Source organism: Rhopalosiphum maidis, chromosome 3 (assembly GCF_003676215.2).
Source record: "Rhopalosiphum maidis isolate BTI-1 chromosome 3, ASM367621v3, whole genome shotgun sequence".
Taxonomy (NCBI): Eukaryota; Metazoa; Arthropoda; class Insecta; order Hemiptera; family Aphididae; genus Rhopalosiphum; species Rhopalosiphum maidis.
In genome coordinates this window covers 57,297,032-57,320,856 of record NC_040879.1, presented here as the reverse complement: position 1 = coordinate 57,320,856, position 23,825 = coordinate 57,297,032, and the positions used below count along the sequence as shown (strand labels likewise).

At 26.2% G+C, this 23,825-nt stretch overlaps 3 protein-coding genes across 4 annotated transcripts; 2 read left to right on the top strand and 1 right to left on the bottom strand.

The window, feature by feature from the left end:
* Nucleotides 1-1,856: 1,856 nt before the first annotated feature.
* On the top strand, nt 1,857-9,446 carry LOC113558484 (inosine-5'-monophosphate dehydrogenase). Its single transcript, XM_026963948.1, has 10 exons — nt 1,857-2,033; nt 4,127-4,175; nt 5,162-5,263; nt 7,329-7,457; nt 7,533-7,688; nt 7,791-8,078; nt 8,149-8,239; nt 8,298-8,537; nt 8,845-9,001; nt 9,069-9,446. The coding sequence occupies exons 1-10, from the start codon at nt 1,957-1,959 to the stop codon at nt 9,316-9,318; spliced, it is 1,539 nt and encodes a 512-aa protein (XP_026819749.1). The 5' UTR covers nt 1,857-1,956; the 3' UTR covers nt 9,319-9,446.
* LOC113558485 lies at nt 9,269-16,233 on the bottom strand. Of its 2 annotated transcripts, XM_026963949.1 has the most exons (9): nt 15,905-16,233; nt 14,832-15,023; nt 11,837-12,023; nt 11,642-11,743; nt 11,502-11,572; nt 11,295-11,438; nt 10,842-11,160; nt 10,639-10,760; nt 9,269-9,605 (listed from the first exon to the last, which is right to left on the bottom strand). In XM_026963949.1, the coding sequence occupies exons 1-9, from the start codon at nt 16,081-16,083 to the stop codon at nt 9,446-9,448; spliced, it is 1,476 nt and encodes a 491-aa protein (XP_026819750.1). In that variant the 5' UTR covers nt 16,084-16,233; the 3' UTR covers nt 9,269-9,445. The 2 variants fall into 2 exon arrangements, with proteins under 2 accessions (XP_026819750.1, XP_026819751.1); XM_026963950.1 differs by lacking the exon at nt 14,832-15,023.
* Nucleotides 16,234-20,516: 4,283 nt separating this feature from the next.
* Nucleotides 20,517-23,412, top strand: LOC113556794 (ATP synthase subunit e, mitochondrial). The gene is made up of 3 exons (XM_026961951.2): nt 20,517-20,700; nt 22,491-22,647; nt 23,159-23,412. Exons 1-3 carry the CDS (start codon nt 20,653-20,655, stop codon nt 23,209-23,211), a joined length of 258 nt encoding a protein of 85 aa, XP_026817752.1. The 5' UTR covers nt 20,517-20,652; the 3' UTR covers nt 23,212-23,412.
* The last annotated feature ends 413 nt before the right edge of the window (nt 23,413-23,825 follow it).

Below are 23,825 nucleotides of genomic sequence, written 5' to 3'. Positions count from 1 at the left end.
AGTAGATGTGTATGGTATATCATAACGTGTGAGTCGATCAATTGCTAAATTTGAAAAAAAAATATGTTAAACAAAATGTAACGAATGTTTTGATGAAATGAGGAAATCTGAATTGTTAGGTATCCCTCCACTTATAATTTCGAGCCATTTCGTTTACTGCGTATATATTATTATGTATAAATGGAAGTATTTTATTTACAGTAAAATAGTATTACCATCACACTCAAATCATTTTTAACAATGTTTGTGTGGCATAATATTAACAATGTATGCACAATAGGTATCATACTATCATACCCAATATATACATTATACATATCGTTTCTATGAGAGGACCAAAGAAATAATGATGGATATTATAATAATACCTATATAATGTAATACATTACAATATTATTATCGTTAACTACAATGCAATGGCATACTTACGAGGGGGGGATATGGGGGATAGATCCCCCATTGGTCTCTTTTTACTTGATAAGTTTAATAACATCGTACATATATTACAGAAATACAGAATAAAATTATTGAAAACGCTACATTTTACTATAATATTAAAATTTTAAGAATTTAGAAATATTATGGTTGATGGCCGTAGTCAATACACCATCACTTACTGCTAAATATGTATATGATTGAAAACAATTCGTATTGTAAATTGTAAAATTCCGTCAATCGTCATTATTGTCAATAAAAATACGGCTATTATTATGCGTTTGGTTACTATTTAAAACATATTGCAAAGCGAAGGTATGTATATATAAATAGGCATTCTAAACAATAAGTTCTAATAATTAAATAGTATACAAATAATAAACAAACTTAATCATTAAATACGAGTTATTACTTATTTTTATCATATTTATTATTGCATTTTAGTTCATTTTTAACCCAGCATAATAATTCACTATTCATTATAAATTATAACCGAACACTTGCGTTAGTGCTAGTGCCGAACCTAAGCAAACTAGGTAGCTGCCTAGCGATCTTTAGTCTTTACCTTCCCAAGGTCCAGGCCCCCGGCCAAGTACCAAAAAAAGGGCTCTTAAGTCCGGAGCACTGGCTAGCGCATTACTTTTTACTGTTTTGAGTTTTCGTCCTACACAATTATGTATATTTGTATATTTATCAATAAGCACAAGGATACGATTGTATTCTTATGGTTTTCCCCATTTTATAAAAAAATGACAATGAATAATAAATGTTCAAAACAAAAAAATACAGTCTTATATATTTATGCGTAGGTACTTATTGATAATAAGTAGATAAATTTTCAACATTTTTGAGAAACGGTAGTAATGGTGAGTGTACCCCCTCCGGTAGAGGAAATTATGTTTGCCAACGAGCCAACGTATATCCCCCCTTAGACAAAATCCAAAATACGCCACTGCTACAATGAAACGTACCGCAGTGGCGGCGGTCACGTCATATACACTGATACGTTATTATAGTGTCCATTATTGATTGGCATTATAATGATTATATCGAAATTTCGTCGTCGGGTCACGGGCGGTTAACGCGTCGACGGTTGTTCCGCGGGTCGTGGGTGAGACGAGATCGGAGCAGCGCCGCCGCTATGGTGACGGTCGACGGACGGGACGGCGCGGACAACACGTTTTATCCTCTTCGCCGGCCGGCGAGCCGCCGCCAAACACAAAATATTATGTTATACGCACACTCGCGATCCGCGCCGTTTTGCGGTCGTGACGTACGCGGTGCGCCACCGGCTCGGCTGTCTCACTCGCTCCGTCACCGCCGCCGCACCGCCGCGCGACCGTCGACCCGTCACCACCGCTGCAGCACAATCGGCTACGTCGCTGCGCCGCCGCCGCCGCCGCCGACACTTCTCGCCGACGTACGCCGTTCGTTGCACGTGGTTCGCACACGACGCGGTTACCGGCTTTTTTTTTTTTCCGTCACTCGTCACTCCACTACCGTTCCTCGCCGAAATTCATCATGCCCATCGTAACGAACGTCGTGGACGGCCTGTCGGCCCAAGAGCTGTTCAACACCGGCGAAGGCCTCACTTACAAGTACGTACTATTTCGTCAGACAATAATAATATGATCGTACACTACGCACTCGCCCTGTCGCGGGGTGATCGTCCGGCTGGTATGTCTGCGATTGGCGAAGGGGGGGGGGTGATTTTGACAATCGTCATCCGGTTATTGGCCCTCGTCGCGTCGACACGACATCGCTGAATATGATATTATATACTATATGTGAATTGGCCATGTTATACGTCTCGTAATAAACATCTGTATACGGTGTATAATAACGTCTGTCGGATAAGACGCAGTAAGGCCGCGAAACACTCCCACCCCCCCGAGACTTCGAACAAAAAAAAGTTCTCGTCCAGAAACTAACTAGGGGTGGCTGTTGCGACGTCGACAGACATCCCCTCGAACGCCCACGGAGACGTTTAAATGTCGACCCCTCTCGTGACGGTTAAACGTTTTTAGCGAGCCTGACACTCCGAATGCACTCGTGTCGGCTTTATCTCGTAGCGGATTGAATGCTCAAAACAATCGTTATTTTATAGAGTTCCCCCGTGACGTCGAGGGATTGTGCGGAAACGCTCGATTATAATATTCCGACATGTCGTTTTCTACGAAATAATTTAATGGGTATTAAAGTGTTCAACGGTAATTATTTACTGTTAGAAACAATATGACGAGTCGTCTGAATGATGACAAATTGAACTTGTGATAAATATTATAACAAAATGCATTGATTGTTATAATGTTCATCAAACAAGTTGTAAAAGCCCAAGATTTAGGTATGAAATTGAGTAATATCATATTAATTTTATAAAGACCCATCAATCATTCATAAAAATATCTCCAAAAGGCCTTTTTTTCACTTTAAAATATAATATTTCATTGGTTTTACTAACATAAATACAGTATACTATTCATTTAATGAGCTTTAATCACTTACTAAATAGGCACTTCCAACAACAATTTTGATCTACATTATAGTCAACGATTCAATGTGGAGATATATTAGGTATTATTGTCTTATAATATCATTCGATTAAAAGTTGAGTACCTACTTTTGTTAATTAATTGTCTTTTGTTACTCTGTCAACAAAACAACTACAGTGTTCAATAAAATGTAGTAAATGTTGATTAGGATTGTAGGGATAATATTGTTCAGCAGTGTAGTTATGAATATTTTCTATTGTACTAGAAAAATAATTTAAATAAGCTATAAATATTAAATTAGTTCTATAGCAAAATCCAGTAATATGATAATTGAGGAAGGTTTCAATAGCAGCTCAGCAATTCTTTTAATTATTTATGTAACATAGTTGAAATATGATACAACTATGATGTTATAGGTCATCTCTTTAATCTACTCGGTTATGAAAAATGAATACTTACATATTTCATTGAAAAGATAGATCTATATACTTTAACAATAACCCTTTTACTACCTTGTAAGATATTTATTTTTTTTAATTTAAAATTTTTTAAAATAATAATGTAATTTGGGTTTATAGTACATAATTAATGTCTTGCAATTATCTACTTTACTTTTTATGCCAAATGATGTCTACAAATATTTATTCTATTAAAATTAAATTTTAAAATTATTTTGAATCTATTAAAAATAGGAAAATATTTTTATGATATATAAATACCTAACTATATTTTTCCCCGATTATTTATTTTAATAACACCATTAAATTGTATATTTATCAATTGGTATTGCTCTGTGGTATTAGTTAGTTTGTTGTATACATTTAGTAACTGTACCTAATTAATTAATTAAAATATTTTAACATTTGATTAAATCAAATAGCTTAATTTTATCATTTTTTTATGTTTACACATACTTAATAATTAATTCAAATTAATTATATAAATATCATGTATTATAATTAAAGTGTTATCAATAAAACACTTAAAATAATACTTTTAAGTATTTTATATGCGAACCTAAACAATAGACTAAAAATTACAACTATTGGTTGTTATATAAATTGGTTGTGTAGGAATAAAAATCTAACTGTAATGTATCAATAATTAACTGTCTAAAGTTGCACAGTTACATAATCAATAATATGATTATCTTTCAATTAGATATATTATTTTAATATTTTGATTGTTTTATGTTTCAGTGACTTCATATTATTGCCTGGATTTATTGATTTTGTGGCAGGAGATGTTGTAAGTCTTCATTTATTTTCTACCATATTATAAAATAATTACCTAAACCATTGCTTATTCAAGTAGAATACACCTATTAATGTCTAGTATAAATATGTAATATTAAGAAGAAGCCAAAGAATTTTTATTCTAAAGGACATATAAGTGTTAAACACGTCATTACTTGTAACCAGAACTGGATGTTATAGCATTAAACAATTTTATATAGCCTTAATAACAATAAAATATGACAAGTTAAATTATTTTCAATGTATTTAGGTATTTACTTAAAAAATGTTATCTTAAACATTATTTTATATTTAGATATGTATCTACCTAAAAAAAAAAATTAAAAAAATACTATTTAAAGAACTCACTGTTTTTCATGATGTGTTAAATCTAAAATTTTATGTTAATTTGACAATAGATGTTTCATTTTTTTTTTTTTATTATAAAAAAAAATCTTTTAAAAATTTTATGCTGGGTAGTATAAACAATGAATAAATATTAATGAACCAACAGTGGGCTGATAATCCATTAAATATAGTTAAGTTTTCCATTATTAAATAAATCAGTTTATAAACATTGGTATATCATTAAGATAAATATTATTTAAATTTAAATTTAAAAAAATCATAAACAACACCATCATGAAAAAAAATTATTATTGGCGGTTTTCATAGTTCCTTAAGATACTTGATTAAAAAAAAAAAGTTCAGATTATTTATTGATTTATAAACCTTTTCAAAACGCCCTATTTAAATATTTTTCATTGTTTTGATAATAATAAGAATGTTTATAATATTTATTAATTTTTATTGAATATAATAACATTTAATATTTTGATAAATTATTTAATGTTTTTCACATGAATAATAAAAAAATGTCAACATATTATTATCATATTAAGTTTAAATTGAAAATTCTGAATTAATAATGTGATTCAGTGTCTAATATAACATATCATTTAAACTAAAGGTAAATCTTAATATTGTTTGTGATTCTAGGACTTGTCTTCACCTCTAACAAAAAATATTACTCTTCAAGCACCATTAGTATCATCACCTATGGATACTGTAACTGAATCAGAAATGGCTACAGCAATGGCAGTAAGTTGAATTCTATTGCATTATAATTATTAGCATTTTAATTATGTTATTAATAAAATAATAAGTATTATTATCTTATTCATAGTTTATGATTTGTAAATTATAAAAGTAACAAAATATATTGTCTTATCTTATCTTATTTCTGTTAATGTTAAATATATTTTCTTTCTAGAACTAAAAAAGGCCAATTTAATTATTTTTTGAACTTTGGTCTAAAATTTAAAAATATAATTGTCTCTTATACCTATTAATTATATAACTTTATTTTTAAAATATTTATTACCATTGATTGCACAATGATTTACCACAGTTTTTATATTAATTAAGATAGTGAAGAAAAAACTGATAATTGTTAGGTACCATTAAAAAATTATACCATCTTAAATGAAATCTACTTTGATCTGATAACTGATATATAAAGTTCTCAATGTAATAAAACATCACAAATGCACAAAAAGGAAATTTAATGTTATAACTAAACCGTGGCATAACCAGAAATCTCCCAAAAGAGAGGGTTTAACAGATATAACACTAAAATCATACATTTAAGTATATTATATTAAATATACTTGTTGATCTAACCATAGGCGGAAATTGGGTATTGATATTTGAGATATTGAATCAATATAATAATTATTACAACATATTCCTACTATAGTCGCGACGGATTGAAAAATTTAATAACTTCAATATTATATACATTGAAAAAGATATTAATATCAGTATTGAGAATGTTATTAATAAATTTGCTAATCAAAATAGGTTTATTATACTAAAATAATAAAATATTTATTGTATTATAAATAAATTATTTTAAAGTACATATGTAGTTATATAGTTATGTAGTTAGTAATGCGTATTTAGTAGGTTTTATTTTTAATTGATAGTAGTTAACTCGTATTGGAGGTAATACAGTGGACGCCACTTACAAAACTCATTTTGAAACTAGACCAAATTTTTTATAATGTATTTGGATACATCTAGATCGTTCCAGATGATTTTGAGTAATAAGCAACTGAACCTTATATCCGTGAGTCTTATATACTGGGTCCCCTGTATATATTGATATTAGTGAGGGGGTGTGGGGGCTTATTTTGTAAAGAAAGATTTAAGCCCCCCCCCCCTAAAATTCAATCAAATCTCCGTCTATGATCTATGGTAGGTTTTTATTCATTCAAGAGTAGAAAATATGCATTTTAGAGTTGTAGAAGTAACGGGTAATGTGGAGAACAGTTCTAAAAGTGTTTTAATATAATATTTAGTAAAAGATTTTTGCAGTGTTGCATTAATTTGTTGCAGTTTGTGGTACATTTTCTGAGTCCTTACATTGATTTCTCCATATGTATAGTTCAGCATTTAAGCTGAATATTGCGTAGCTAATAAAATTAAATCATTATATAAATGCAAGTTGTTTGGAATTAAGCCTTGAGGTGGAAATACTTATTTTAACTTTTCATCAAACCATGAATGTAACTAGGATATTAAATTATCGAGAAATGGTGTATATTTATATATATATATAGATAGATACTTTAAATTATTCTAATGGATTATCGGAACTAACATAACATATAATATCTGTCTAATACGTATATGAGGCATTTTAAGGTCAAAATTTACATAATAGAAACTAATTTTGAAACATTTTCCATAATTTTTTTGAAAGAGTTATCGGGTTCTTTTCAAATATTTTATAAGGAATTTTTTCTTGTGTTATTTTAATCATACATTATATAATATAATACGAGTTTTTAAGGTTAGGTATTATTGGTATTGTTATGTACAAATGTACGACCAAGGTTAGGTTAGGGAGGGACCTAAAGAAATCACTGTATTAAATAATTTGTACAGTGAAACTTCCAATTAACAGCCACTGAAGGGACCATAAATAATGACGCTAGTTTAAGGTGACAATGCATGATATAACACTTGTTGAGACCAAAAAACCTCACCGTTACATAGAGGTGACTGTTAACGGAAGTTTTACTGTATTATCAATACTTTATTTCTTATAAAAATACTCATGCAATAACACAAATCATCAGTTTTATATTATTTTTTTTAGCTTTGTGGTGGCATTGGTATTATTCATCACAATTGTTCACCTACCTATCAAGCAAGTGAAGTACTGAAAGTAAAAAAATACAAACATGGATTTATTCGAGACCCTGTAGTTATATCTCAAGACTTATTGGTGAAAATTTTATTTTATTAAAACTTCAAATTTTTTATAAAATCAAAAAAGTAATGAGATGTTTACCGATTTTAGGTATCTGATGTTTTTCGATTAAAAGAAGAACACGGATTTTGTGGTTTTCCTGTCACTGAAAATGGTAAATTGGGTGGTAAATTAGTTGGTATTGTTACATCTAGAGATATAGATTTTCTTGAAGGATCTGAACAATTACAACAATCAGTTAACTTGGTAATTATTTAAATTTATTTTATTATTTATTAAAAAAAAAATACTAGTTATACAATTTAGAATTAAAATTTTTAAAAAATATATTTTTTTTTAATTATTCAGGTAATGACAAGAATAGAAAATATAATTTCAGCAAAATCTGGGGTAACTTTAGAACAAGCCAATAGCCTTTTAGAAAATTCTAAAAAAGGAAAATTACCCATTTTAAATGAAAATGGTGAATTAGTAGCATTAATTGCCAGAACAGATTTGAAAAAATCACGTAATTATCCTAAAGCGTCAAAAGATGAAAATAAGCAACTTTTAGTTGGTGCCGCTATAGGGACACGCGAGGATGACAAAGAAAGACTTCATTTATTACATCAAGCCGGAGCTGACGTTATAGTTTTGGTAAGAATACTAATTTGAATTTTTCTATTAATGCCTGTCAAAATATGTCATCATCTTTATTTATTATTAGGATTCATCACAAGGAAACTCAGTATATCAAATTGACATGATTAAATACATTAAAAAAAATCTTCCATCATTACAAGTTATTGCAGGAAATGGTAATAAATTATTCGAGTAAATTTTATCATTTAATTAAGCATGATTATTATTTTTTAGTTGTTACTATGGCACAAGCAAAAGCTCTTATAGATGCTGGTGCTGATGGCCTAAGAGTTGGTATGGGTTGTGGTTCTATTTGTACAACACAAGAAGTAATGGCAGTTGGTCGAGCTCAAGGAACTGCTGTTTACAGAGTTGCTCAATATGCTTCACAATTTGGTGTGCCTGTTATAGGTGACGGTGGAATTCAATCCATAGGTCATATAATAAAATCTCTCGCACTCGGAGCATCCACAGGTAATTATACTTACCTACAATTATGATTTTATAGATAACATTAATGATGAGAATTTTAATTGAATAAAAATAGACTTAAATTTAAATAATTAAGCATTAAATGAATAATACCATTATAATAACTATAATATTATATTTCCAGTAAAATAATAATTTTATGTTAATTCAAGTAAATAGAAATTTCATTATTATTTATTTAAGTTTATCTAAAATGTTTAGTTAACCTTAGTGTTACAGACTAATAATACAGCTAAATCAATAATGAACCTACAATATTTAATTAATTTTTTTTTTTTTTTTGTTATAGTGATGATGGGTTCCATGTTAGCCGGAACATCTGAATCACCTGGTGAATATTTCTTTTCAGATGGTGTGAGGCTAAAGAAGTATCGTGGAATGGGAAGTTTGGAAGCAATGAATAGAAAAGATGCCAAAGGATCAGCATTAAACCGATATTTCCATAGGTAAGTTACAATAATATTTGCCCATCAAATAGTTTTATGTTTTATTTTATTGGATGTTTGTTCACAGCGAGAAAGATTCCTTGAAAGTTGCTCAAGGTGTCAGTGGAACAATTGTCGATAAAGGTTCCGCTCTCAGGTTTTTACCATACATACAATGTGGCCTAAGACACAGTTGTCAAGATATTGGTACTAAATCGCTCAAAAATCTCAGAGCGATGATGTTATCGGGTGAACTTAGGTTTGAAAGACGTACACAATCAGCACAACTTGAAGGAAATGTACACAGTCTATTTTCATATGAAAAACGATTGTTTTAGTATAAAAATGTAATATTTGTTACTTATCAACTTATTTTATACTTAAGTAAATACAAAACTATATCAAATTTTTACTTAACCTATCATATTGTTTTCCAATGAAATAAAAAATAATAAAATTTTCTCATTACACTGTGTTTAAATATTTAAAAATTAAATCATTAACTGTGTCACTATACATTTTTAAGTCTTGTTGTAAAGTGGCAAGCTGGTTACACTCATCTCTGCTATAATGATATTTACTCTTCCATTGTTGTACCATTTTTGATAATTTTTCAATTTCATTACTAAAAAAAAAAAAAACAAAGATAGTTAATTGATTATATTACTGATAATTTTTATTATTAGTTTACCACATAAGTAGATTATTTACTTTTTCATACTTTAAACAGTATAATTCAATTAAAAAATCTTAAAAAGTAAGAAAACTGCTAATATAGTATAAATGGTTATTATTTTATTAGTGAAATTCCTTTATTTAATGACTGAATTATAAAACAGTTGAAAATTAAAAAACGAGCATTAGGATAGATAATTGAGGTGTTTCTTATGAAAATATAATTTAAATTTGGATTAGTGATAAAATAGTCAAATCAGATTCAAAATTTTTTTACAAAAGAGAAAAAAATTATTGAATATGGGTAAAAATTGAAAATTAAATACAAATATTATAAAGATTTTAGACTTGAAAGTTAAGATGAAAAATCAAGTATAACTTAATTTACCCTATTTTTTATTAGAAACTAGTCAAATATTTTCAGTATAAATTGCTAAATTTTTAGAGAATTGGTCAAAATATAAAATGCTAAATAGTAGAGGACATACAATAGGTATGTATCGTCAACTCGTTTTTTTTTCTAATATTGTAATTTATCAATTATACTTAGAAAAATAATAACAAGGTTTATATCATCTCTAATCAGAAAGTGTGTTGAGAGATTTAATACTGAACGTTTCTGTCTGTTGAATACACATGAAACATAAAAATTTAAATGTATATTTTGTCAAACATACTGATTAAACACTATTTAACACTATCATACACTTTACAAATTAAAATTTTGATTTTCTTTTTAATATAATTTTTTTTAGAAGTTAAAGCGATAAAAAAAAAATGTGGGAAAATCAATCTCGAGTAGACTCAACAAAAAATTCAAATATCTTTTCAAAGATATTATCACTTCACTCGATCAATTGATATACTTGGCAAAACCACATCTAAATTTCTATGTTGTTCCACACTTGTTAGACAAAGAAAGAAATGGTTGGTATCCCTTTTGTTACAATATAATTAAATCCACAAATAAAAATTAAAAAGACCTGTTGGTATAAATGCTGGAGTAATGTTTGTATTCATCAAATTTTACAAATTCACTGTCCATAGATATATAGTTGTCGTGCTTTTTTGGTACTTCGGTATCATTGTGGTTTAAAGTCCATTGCTAAACATATAGTAAGTACATTAGAGATTAAAATAAACAATCAATAGTTTAAATAATTTATGACCATTTTGTTGAACTCACAGTTGCAAATGTAATGTCATCAAAAGTTTTTTCTAGAACATTGATACAATGTAATACTAAGTCACATTTTAAATTTGCCATAGAACAGCCTGTTCTCATCAGGCACCATAACACATCACATATCATGATGTAATGTTCAATGGAATCTTGTACAAACGTTAAACGACCATTAATTTTTTCTAATTCTGAAAGTTTTTGTGTTGCGTCCGCGATCACTGTTTCTGATATACGAGATTGTATATTGTCATATTCAGTAAATTGTGACTGTTGATTAATGTCCATGAGTACTTCTGGATCTTTTATATGCTTGTCAATGTAACTAAAATAAAATTATATCATTAATATTGTAATCTTATAAAGAAATTATTTTACAATCTCTATCTATAACACAAAGGTGTAATATTAATATATTTTTTTTTTACCATTAACTGTTTTTAAATCATTATTACTTACTTTATTATATCTTGATTGTTCGAATTTAGATTCTCCTTATCCTCGTTAAAATAATTCTTAATATTGAGTATATTATTCACTGCCATATTTAATTTTGATATCTCACATTTTTTGTTCATTCCAGCCATCCTTAAAGCTGTACAACTACACAATGTATACTTTGATTAATTTCTAATTAAGATATACACTAAATAAATAAAATTTTACCTTTGTGAGAGTTGACTTAGAGTTTGAATTTTAGTAGAAAACTTATCATTTATTAAAGAAGAAATATTTTCCTGTAAATTATAAAATTATTTGGAAATAAAATACCAAAAAATAAGTATATTAAAATTATTTTATTTTACCTCTTTAAACCATATATCTATCATTTCAAAAATCTGTTGGCGCCATAAATCAGTCAAATTAATCAAGTTATTTGATGCTAATTTTGTTAAGCACTCATAATCCTAAACATTTTAATTTTTATTTAATTATTTAATTATTACAAGTAAACAATATTAACAATTATATTATTAAGAATTATTTTAAACAACATTTACATTTGTCATACTGTTTGTAACATGATTATGAAGCTTATTAACATTAGAACCAAGTGTATCAACTTCTTCAGTAAATTTTTTCATAACTGCATCCAAATTATTTTCTGTTTTAAAACAAGATAAGCTGATAATATCCTCTTTTTGTTTAAGTAAAGAAATTTCATCATCCATTAAATGTATCTTTTTTCTAAAAATTGAAATTAATTATTAAAAACTACTTGAAACCAAATTAAATTTAAAAAAAAAAAATGTTATAATACAAATACATTACAAAACATAATAGGGCTATTTATATAAACAGTTTTGATGACAAACTTAGAAAGTGTTATTAGCTTTGCATGAAAGAAAATATGCTTAAGTATATATTATCTCACAATATTAAATTACGGGTTATCTGAATCAACTAGCATTGAATTTTGGCACGTTGGTTATGTTTATACATTATACGTGGAAGAGGTACTGTTTACCAGGTAAGTAGAAAAAATGTAAAAATTATATTATACAATTTATACATTATTTATAAATTACATATACAATAATCTGTATTTTAGTAGAATAGTTTTTAAAATAGTTAATAGAATTTTTATTATTATTAATAAAATCTCTAATCAAATTTTTTTTTATAAAGCGCCATAGCTTGTATTTTTTATTGTATTTATTCTTTTATTTAAGTTGCAGTATTGAATTTCAAATCAAATAATAAAGCTTTGTAAAAAAGCATTTCCTAGGTAATGTATATAAATAATTAAATAATAATTATAGTTTTTCAATAGATGTATACACTATACATTTATATACTTTGGTAATTATTTTATAATTAAATAATACATAAAATATAATTACATAAATCTTTGAAATAACTGCATTTTTACAGGTATTATGATCATTTAATATTTATTATTAATAAGGAGCTTTTTTTAAAAATAGTCATAATTATAGCTTGTACCAGCAGTTTCCAACCTTTTTAGTTGTGCAGAGCACTAATTATGTAAAAAAATCTTTGAGGTCCACCTATAGAAGTAAGCACATACTAGTAATACATACGGTAGTTATTAGAAATAAAATAATTAAATATTATTATAACCAGAAATATTATTAGGTATATAATAAAAATATGTAATACTATTATTTTAAATATATATTATATATAGCCGAGGCCCATGGGTTGGGAACTTCTGACTTATACCTTAGTTATAAATTATGATCATATATACTATATCTATTAAAATAATAAAAACTTAAATGTACCTTTAGCAACTCAGTTATAAAATAGTAACCTATGAAATATTTAAATTTTTCATATTAAATATATTATTTCATACAGATTACATCACAAAATATGCATAATAAATAACAACTATTTATATCAATACATTTTTAATATTTTTAATTAAAACAATATAGAATAACTTATACATTTAAAAGGGATTTAACTAATTTAACTATAATGTTAAATTATATTTATAATTTTATATGATTAAACTTACATATGTTAAATAAACATATTTTAAAAAAATAATCAAATTTATAAATAGCTATTTTAAAATTATGATCCTACATTAGTGTATATTATTGTACCAAAATGTATTAGGTAGCATTTATATATTTTCCAATACAAAATAAAGAATGAAATAATTAATATAATATTATTTTATTATTGTTTTAATAAGTATTTAAAAAAAAATACATCACTTTTGTTAAATAGACGTATAGATAGATTAAATAAATTTTAGAGATTGATTAAAAAAAATTATAATTAAAACACTGATTATAAATATTAGTATAGTGGAATATTTAATCAAAAATGTTTAAACTTGATAATTAACTAAATTTAATAAATTAAATTTTCTTAATTTCTGAAATTATAGTATTAATAGGTATTTATATTAATCAAATATTTTTAATTTATAATTAAGTACACCATGCAAAATATTAAAATACTACATAATATACTACTATTATAAACAATATGAGAGTATTTCAGCAGATTGTAATGCAGAGTTTATAAAAGTTTGTACAATGGCATTAACAAAAATAGTTCAAAAGTTTCAAACAAAGTTCCTCATAAGTTGTTTTAAGGTTTTAACGGAGGTTTAAAAAAAAAAAAAAAATGATAGTAAATCCACAATTTAACATACACATTACAGTAACTTATTCAATGATAAAGTATACTTGACAGATTATGCCTATTGTGCAGCAAAGAGGTTATTGATTTTAGCACTTTTAGTTTGATGTTATGAATTCTGTTATATTTTTGTCTATCAAATGAAATAAAGTATAAAGTATAAAATCTTTGATTATTAACACATCAACTGTTAGTCTCCACACAGCATTAGGATACACAATTATTTTTGTAGATGTCTGTGATCGCACCAAATTATTAATTTTTCTATGGCAATACAAAAATATACTAAAAAATCACAGTGGCATAGCAAGAATAATTACAATTTTTTTATGTACCTAATTAACATATTTTTTAAATTTTTTTTAAATAAAATGGTTATACAAATTAGGAAAGACCATAGAATATGAAGAAATATGTTAGAGTTGTTATTAATACATATACCGCCAGTGGTCACAAGGCAGTTAACGTGTTAATAATTTAATACTCAATAAAAATGTTATACATTATTAAATATTTTATATAATTATAATTTTTTATTAACTTAACAGTTAATTAAGCTAATTATAAATATGACAATTACTTTAATATAGTTATAATGTAAATAATACACAGTTATTATATCTTAAAAAATTGATAATACATGGTAAACACCAACGTGCTGAAAAAGACACTATTTAAATCTTTACGTTCACACACTTTTCTAAAACCCTAAAATATAAGATAGGAACTTGTAGTTGAGTGTCTTATTTTAGCACGAATTCCTTAATTCATAACAATCTAATCACATCATAATTTACATGTTTGAAGCGTACAGTTTTAACATGCAAATAAAAATAATCGTCTAACTCTAAATGACCTTATTTTACTTACTCATACAACATTCCATGTGCTTTTAAATCATTTAATTCTTGTTGAGATTTAAAAATTTTTTTTTCTAAAGTTTCAAGATCAGAAGAACATACTACTGCATCTTTAGTAGTTTCATCATAAAATTTATCAATGGCTTTTAATACTTTTTCTATAGAAGAGAAATGATCATGCTTTGAAGATATAGAAGTGTATCTAAAAGAAAAAAAACATTTAAAAATATACTTATCAATTTTAATTAATTATAAGAAGAATTTGAGACTAAAGCATTTGTTTATTTTTTATAGCATAACTTAAAATTTAGCAGTGTTATAGAAATTGAAGTGGTTAAAAATTGATCACTTATTTTTGTAATTTTGTAATGTATTTTACTAGTTTTTTTCCGTTTTTTTAATATGTTCTACTTTAAAACGATACAAGCAATAACCAAAAACAAAAAGTAATAGGTTATTGTAGAGTTAAATAATATTACTCAGCATAGCCAAAAAATAAATCTAGTACTTTTTAATAAAATCAATGAATATATGGAAATTTTTTGAGGGAAATCCTATTTTATTTTTTAATTTGATAGAAACTTTATTTTTGACATTGCTTTTTAGTCTGATATTATGTTTTTAAGTGTTTTTTTTTTTTAAATATATGAGTACATAGTATATTTATAATATAAACATTATTTATTATTGTACAATATAACTGTCTGAATACTTTTTATTTTATACTTATTTATACCTAACGACCTAATTCCTATAAGTACATTATTCATATAATTATGAATAACTAAAAAAAAATTCACAAGAATAATTAGCAGTCTACCTTAATTACCTATGTAACACTCATTAAGCATTAATACATTTATTTAAATATGACATCATATGTAAACGATAAATGATATAAAATATTGTATTTAAATTTTGTCAACAAAATAAATATTAACTTATTTAACATATTTATAATACTATTCAATGTTTATAAAGATACATATTATGTAATTTAAGAAGCTATAATCACAATAATAAATTCCTATGTTGAAGAAATGGGTCTATGTAATAAATTAATGATAGAATATAGATACTTACAGTGCTAATTCCTTGGGTGTCAAACAATTTGACTGTACTGTGACACTATTGATTAAAATCGTGAAAATAGGTAATAACTCAGGAAGCTGTGCTTCATTTGCAAATAATTCTTTGGGTAAGTGTCCAACATGGTAATTAATGGACTTGAGTATGTCAAAAAAGCGTCTAGAGATTTCCATAATTAATCTTATAATTAACCAAAAATGTTAGTCAGTTAAATTAACACTTGAATAACTTTCAATGAATTAATAATAAACAAAACTACAAAATCAATAGTAATTATTTGATATGATTGAATAATAAATTAATCAGTTGTGTATTACTGTATTAGTAAAAATTGAACATTCTAAACAAGTATTTTCATTTTTCAAATTTGAATCCTCGGAAAGTCAAGTCAACAAAAGAATATATTTCTTATCATAAAATACAAAATAACAGAGATAACAACTGATTTTTAGTAATTTTTAAATTTATCATTTTGGCGGGACACACAAAAAGATTTTATCGGCCAGCGTCCGTGAGGACATTGGTCTGGTGTTCGTGGCTTGTTATATATTATGTCGATGTCTACCAGAGTCGCGACTGGGTAGAGGCGGACGAAGTTGTACGCTGTGGAGTCGTTTCTACCCGAGGTAGTTAAGGCGAACAATCAGATGCGGCTCTGCGCCCGTGCGCAGAGTTTTATGTGGCCTATCACACCAAATTAGATACCTAGAAAATACCCCAGATTACAGATATATCATATTAACATAATTAAAATGGATAATACTATACATGTAATTTGTAATATTATCTATCTAATAAACCAAGGTGGATATATATATACCTTGTCACCTTGATATAAACCTTACTTTAATAGGTACCTATCGGCTATATTGACCATAAATTTAAAAATTATAAAAATAATAAAAGTTCTTTTATTTGTGGATATAGGTACCTAAAGTTTGAAAATTCAACATAGTGAAACATAATATTATAACATTTATATAACAAGTGTAATGTACCTAATTTCATAAATATTTTTTTAGCGATTATAATAAAAACATAGTTTTAACGGATTTGGTAGGATTTTACACATAAAATAATGTTTTTTCGTCAATTTTACAATGATGTATGTTTTTTTTTGTTTTTGTGTCTGTCATCACGTTTTAGAGTAGTGATAGTGATAGTGCTTTGATTTTTGACTTCAGCCCCACTTTGAAAAGGAAAATGAATCTAGTTGATACCTATGAGGGGTCAAAAGTAAAAAATTGTAATATAAGATTCATAGTCGTGTTTAGGGGTCTAGCCTGTCCTGCACAAGCATGAACTAATTTGATCTAACTTACATTATAAATTGTGGTGCATAAAACAACCCTATTTTTTTCTCAGTTTCTAATTTCATAAAATTTTTTTTTAATTTTCATCATGTGGACTTGTAATGTTTATAAGACTAAAACATTGATAATTCTAGTGCAGTAACCCCATATCCTGCTGGATATGCCGTTATTGTGCACGACCTACGAATAAGCCCTAGACACGCCTATGACAAGGTTTATCATAAGTAATACTTATTGTAGTAAAAAAAAATCAGAAATCGTTAGTCACAATTTTTGTTGATAAGCATTTAAAGTTCAAATGTTTAAGAAATATGTCAAAATCGTGAAAATTTGCAAGGAATTTTGTAATTGAAAATTCATAAAAGTTTTGTAATTTACATCTTAGGTTAAAAATCCGAATACAAAGTTATCCATAAATTTTTCTACAAAAAATTCCAGCGTCGATACAAAAAACATTTTATAATCGCATGAAATTTAATTTTTTACGAAATCTCATAAAATAACGATATATATTCCAATTTAAATATAGCTAATAATATAATATATCCTACTAAGTACCTACTAATTATCCTAGACTGACAAATAATCTTCGTTCAGAAACTTTTTTCGTATACAATGATACCTGCCATTATATTCAAATTTAACACATCAATTATAGTGATCTATAATCAATAATCATCAATTTCTATGTTATACACCAGAGCGATACACACTTGCTCACTCTTTTTTTTTTGTTTTTCAAAGATTTAAAGAATATTAATTATAGAAACTTGAAACATTCTGCTATTATCTACATAGTTTATCATTTTCTACTCTCAATAAATTAATTTGTTTTAAATATTTATTCAAATTTTAAGCTACCTATTTATAAATATTTTAAATTTAAAAAAAAATAACCGAATATTGACGACAACATTTTTGTGCTTTGGTCAAAAACCGTGACAATTTAATTATTTTAATTCACGATAATCACAGTTGTTTTTTTTTTGCAATTTAAAAATATTTAAAATACTTACGTGCATGTTTTTTTTTAATAAGCATTTGAAGTTTAAATTTATATGAAATTGAATATTTTAACAAAGAATAACGATTTTAGTTGTTTTTTTTTCAATTCAAAAATATTTTTGGTAACTTAAAATTTGTATGTGCAGTGTATATTGAATTAATATATATTTTTATAGGTAACACACCATAAGTATAATGATATTTTAAAAATATTTCATACTTAGATTGATTTTAATTTTTAAGTTATTTTTTATTTATACTATATTATAATGATTACCGATTTTTAATTGTAAAATAAATATTAGATAATGATATAATTTAAGTATAATTATTAATAAATGAACTGATGGTCTCTGTTTAGAAAATTTTTCATGTCTATTTAATATCATTGAATTCAAATTTTATATAAGTATATCCATTACAATGACCTACTTAATAATGAAGTACACTCAAAATCTACTGTTCTACTGTATCTAACTACCTATTACAGAGCGATTACATATTTAGTAGTTTTACCCATTGTTAAAAATTAACTGTTCCATTTACGTACCGATTACCTATTAATTTTAAAATTCATCGGGTAAAGTATTTGTGGACAAGACTATTAAACAAGAAATAGAAAATAAAGTGTATTTATCAAATGTGAATACACGATACTTGAATTATAGGCCGCGATTAGGGGGTGCTTGGGGGGGCTTAGCCCCCCAAAAAGATCGAAAGCCCTCCCAAAATTATTGAACATTTTCAAAGTCATGTAGCCGGTCGGACGTCGGACTGATTGTACAATTACTGCCAAAATCTTGGAACTTTACAAAATATTTTTTTTCTCGAAATTTAATCAATATAATGATATTATTACAACATATTATACCTACTATAGTCGCGACGGATTAAAAAATTTAATAACTCTTCAATATTATACATTGAAAAAGATATCAATATCAGTATTGAGAACATTTTTAATATATTTGCTAATCAAAATAGGTTTATTATACTAAAATAATAAAATATTTGTTGTATTATAAATTAATGATTTTAAAGTACATATGTAGTTAGTAATGCGTATTTAATAGATTTTCTTTTTAGTTGGTTATTTAGTATAGTTAACGCGTATTGGAGGTAATACATAGTGGACGCCGTTTTTAAAACTCACTTTGAGGCCAGCACGAAGCGAGTCTTATAACCGAATGAATCTTATAGGCGGAGTGGGGAAATAAATTGAATTACATATTTATGAATTTTATTTTACTATATATTTTGCTTTAATTTTAATTTACTTTAATACATATAATATTACATATTACATATCTATTATTGAATAAATTTAAAAATTCTGATAAAAAAATTAAAATTATAATACATAGGTATACATATTATAAAAATTATTACATATTAATAAAAAATTATAAAAGATGTATGATGTATTTATTATTTATGAAAAAAAAATTGTAATTTAGGTTTGTTTGAGTATTAATATTTCGAACATATATTTCTCGTAATCATATTACAATAACAATAATTGCAAAAAATGTGAAATGCGATAAAATTTGTTGTAAATTCACACATTATAAAGCATGTATTGAAACCAGAAATAACCCAAAAAACATGTAATTTTAAAAACCAATTTATTTCTAAATTTTAACCAAAAATGTTTATTTTTTTACGAAATTTAAGTATTAAAAACAAAGTGGTGAGTCTTATAATTGAATTTTTTTATAATGTATTTGGATACGTCCGAATCGTTTCAGACAATGTTGAGTCTAATAAGCGACTGAACATTATATCCGCGAGTCTCGTAAGTGGCGTCTCTTGTATATATTGATATTAGGTAAAAGGTGTGGGGGCAAAGCACCCACGGCTTATTTTCCAAAAAAATATTTAAGCCCCCTTTGAAATTCAATCAAATCTCCGCCTATGACTTGAATTAACTATTACGACGGTGACACTCAGTGACAGTTTGTTGATGTAAAGATGAGAACATAAAAATAAAAATTTTTAACAACATCATGTACACAATACACATTTAAAATAGTATTCTATATTTCCAAACCTGATTTCTGAATGATGTTGACGATTTGAATAATATTAAAAAATTATTTATCTTAAAAAACACGATTACAATTTTCAAAACATTTGTTTATGGTGCAAAATGTATGTCAGCTAAATGTAAATGTAAGTTCATCCAAGGATTCGTCAAAATATAATACTGTACAATAACATCTGACCGTCGTATTGGTAACACTGGAAGAAAATCTGTTCCCCACTATCAGATTCTGGCGTATTAACATTTAATTTTTTCATAGCCATTCGACTTACACCCAAATTGTCCAAATCGTCTTCAATTGTGAGACCGGAAATTTTTTCGGTGTACCGTGAAAAGATTGTTGACTTTTGAACACAAACGTCGTCCCACTAATCGTCAAAATGCCGAGAGACTTTAAAGCACCGGTCAACGTATCGCCACTTATCAGGGTAAGCGTTTTATTTTTTATTTTCTAGCCAAACCATTTGTGCTGCACTCGACAGTACGTGGTTTGCCATTTCAACCATTTCATATACTTTTGGTGTATTATTAAGAAACACGCGATCTGTTTTTATGAGCTTCAAATCATCTTACCTCAATAAAAAGTAAAAACTCATTCCTAATGATACACGGTGATTAAAATGCCTACATTTTTCTTTTGATAATTTCACACGGAAACGTGTTTATTAGTATCAATTTTCGAATTTTAATAGATGCAATTGATGTACACTATTAAAATTAACCTGCTGTGAAAGTTCTGTATTCCATAATAAATTAGTTAAAATAATTTCTTATCATTTAGGTGTATGTTCGTCACATATAGGTATTGCATGAACTCTAAACTTCCTATTATAAGTTCTTAGTACTGATTACTGTATGTTAAATATCAATACATGTTGTACTGTACTATCATTTTTGTTAAACATTTTTTTTGTAATTGTATTCATATATTGTCAATAATGCTTGTTATATAGGTCATATTATAAACCTCCCAAGCTAAGATACTATTGAGTATAAGTAATAGTTTAATTCATATCGTTAATAATACCTAAATGTAGATCTCTTCTTTAAATTCAATGATTTAATCATGATAATATTAATAGGTATTTAAGTACATTTAAAATGTTTTTGTATATATATATATCTATATATATAAACAACACTTTAAATGTCAAGTGAAGGTCATTAATAATTGTATACATTTTTAATACAATTTAATAAATTTTACCTGATTAATAATAAATGTCAATGGCAAATAATGTTTTCAAGGAGTACATAACACATTAGTTAAGTTATTGAATAAAAATTATATTTAAGCTAAATGTATCAATGAATGTATAGATATCAGATGAAATACTTAAAAAAACAAAAAGTTAAAAGAGTATTCAATATTTTGATCTAGTCAGTAAATATTTGAAATAAAAATTTCATTTGAATTTAGCTAAGTTTAAGTTTAAGGTCTAAGTAAAAAAAAATTGAATAGTTTATATGTTTTGTAATTCAAAGTTGATAAAATTAAAATTTACCCATAACATTGAAAAATAATTATATTCCTAATACTTGCAAGTAGTAAGAAAAATACATCTGTTATTAGTGTCATCTCAAATAACTCTATAACAAATGTAAAACAAAAATACAACCTTGGATATACAAATTATACAAATCTGATTGATCCTTAATTAATTAATTACTTAATTTATGTTTGTTTATTATTATATATTTTTTCGTTTGAATATTTTAACTATAAATTATCAAAACAAATTACTGATAATTATCCATATTATTTATAAAACATATTACTAAGAAAATTAATTATTATTTATTCATACAAAATATACTAATTTTACATGTTTGATTGATGACATTTTCATTTTTGTTCATATATTTTTTATTGCAATCACTTCTCAAAAACCCTTGTCCACCAAATTATCAAAGTTAAGAAACATATTGTGTAACATGCTGTATATAGCATAACATTATTTTTGAATTTGGAACATACAGTGTAGAAATACTTTTTTCTTCATATTAAGTAAATTGGTTTCTTTGTATTAAGTACACTGTATAATAGATAATACCTCTATACTGTATCTTGTGCAGATAAATACATTAGTAAAAATTATTTATTATTCAATAAAATCTAGCTTTATCTAGTGTTTAAGTTTTGTCATTAATATATCTACAATATATATTATAAATGTATGTGTTATAAAAACTACCAATAATATTAATTGTTATTCAGTTTGGTCGATGGAGCTTCCTGTTGTTAGGTGTAACCTATGGAGCTACTAGACACAGTTATCTTCAAAAGAAAGAAGATAGAACTAAGGAATCCCGCCATCAAAAGATTGCTGAAAGAGAAGCTAAGATTGCTGCAGAAAAGAAGAAATTTGCTGAAGGTGATTATTTATCAATATTAGCCAATAAAATTGGTTAAAATAATATAAAAATTAAAATTTATAATTTACAACAAAAATATTAGTGTTGAATCATTAGTTCAATTTAACTAAATGATTTCTAGTTCAGTTATGTTGTAACTTTAGTTAACATAATCTAAATTTTATATTCCCTACAGAAACAAATATAATTATTATAGATATTTTTAACCTAGGTATAATAAATACCTTTATTGTCAAATTCATTCTAAGTCAATAAACAAAATCATATTCATTTTGTCTCTTTCCATTCTATAAATGTCAAAATAAATTCTACTGTACTTAATAGATACCATATTTTTAAATTGCATTCTAAAACAGTTTTTTTTTCTATTGGTGATGAGTGATACTAGGCAACTACTGAAAATAATAATTCTTAATAAAGCAATCTCACCAAAATGTATACTACCCATCAACAAAACTTGTGCTTGACGTAAACATTGTTATTTATTTATTGTATTTTTGATTGTTACAGCTGAAATTAGTAATTTGGACGTTATATTCAACCCACCAAAGACTGTTGCATAAAGAACGAACGGCAAACATTTAGATTAAAAATAATAAAATATTGTCTTATTGATATGTTCTGTATCCTATAGTACACATGTTTATGTTTCCAATTGTAGTTATTACACCAGATATAAATTACTTAAATGTGCAGATGAAATTTATTTGTGTAAGAAATTTGTGCCGTAAATACACTTAAAATACATGTTTTCTTAGAACTTATGAGATTCTTTTATTGAGTATTCATTTTGTCATACATATATATACTACTTATGTATTTATATTAGATTCAAATATAGTAGAATCTCAGTAGACCAACAGATATCAGAACAAAGGAGGACTGCTGGATTAATGAAGGTTCACGTAAAAATACATTTTTATTGCAAAAAAAGAAATTATGGATTTCTTTTTAAAATTATACTTTTAACACTAAAATATTGTAAATCAAGAAATCAAATAGGATTAATAGATGTACTGGGTTATTGAATGGTTTGAAATTCTAATGCAGTATTCATCAAATGTTCTTAAATCAAGTTTTTCAATAATCATTTTAATTAGTTATGATTAAATTAAGTTAATTTTACATCTTATGTCACAAATGTAAAAGACACTATCATAAAAATATTGTCACTATA

Coding starts and splice junctions, on each gene's coding strand:
- LOC113558484 (XM_026963948.1), top strand. CDS start 1,957: ATGCCCATCGTAACGAACGTCGTGGACGGCCTGTCGGCCCAAGAGCTG. Junction 7,458..7,532: donor TTATATCTCAAGACTTATTG/GTGAAAATTTTA, acceptor TACCGATTTTAG/GTATCTGATGTTTTTCGATT. Junction 7,689..7,790: donor TACAACAATCAGTTAACTTG/GTAATTATTTAA, acceptor TTAATTATTCAG/GTAATGACAAGAATAGAAAA.
- LOC113558485 (XM_026963949.1), bottom strand. CDS start 16,083: ATGGAAATCTCTAGACGCTTTTTTGACATACTCAAGTCCATTAATTAC. Junction 12,024..14,831: donor GCACATGGAATGTTGTATGA/GTAAGTAAAATA, acceptor TTCAATTTTTAG/AAAAAAGATACATTTAATGG. Junction 11,161..11,294: donor AACAATCAAGATATAATAAA/GTAAGTAATAAT, acceptor ATTTTATTTTAG/TTACATTGACAAGCATATAA.
- LOC113556794 (XM_026961951.2), top strand. CDS start 20,653: ATGCCGAGAGACTTTAAAGCACCGGTCAACGTATCGCCACTTATCAGG. Junction 20,701..22,490: donor ACGTATCGCCACTTATCAGG/GTAAGCGTTTTA, acceptor ATTGTTATTCAG/TTTGGTCGATGGAGCTTCCT. Junction 22,648..23,158: donor AAAGAAGAAATTTGCTGAAG/GTGATTATTTAT, acceptor TGATTGTTACAG/CTGAAATTAGTAATTTGGAC.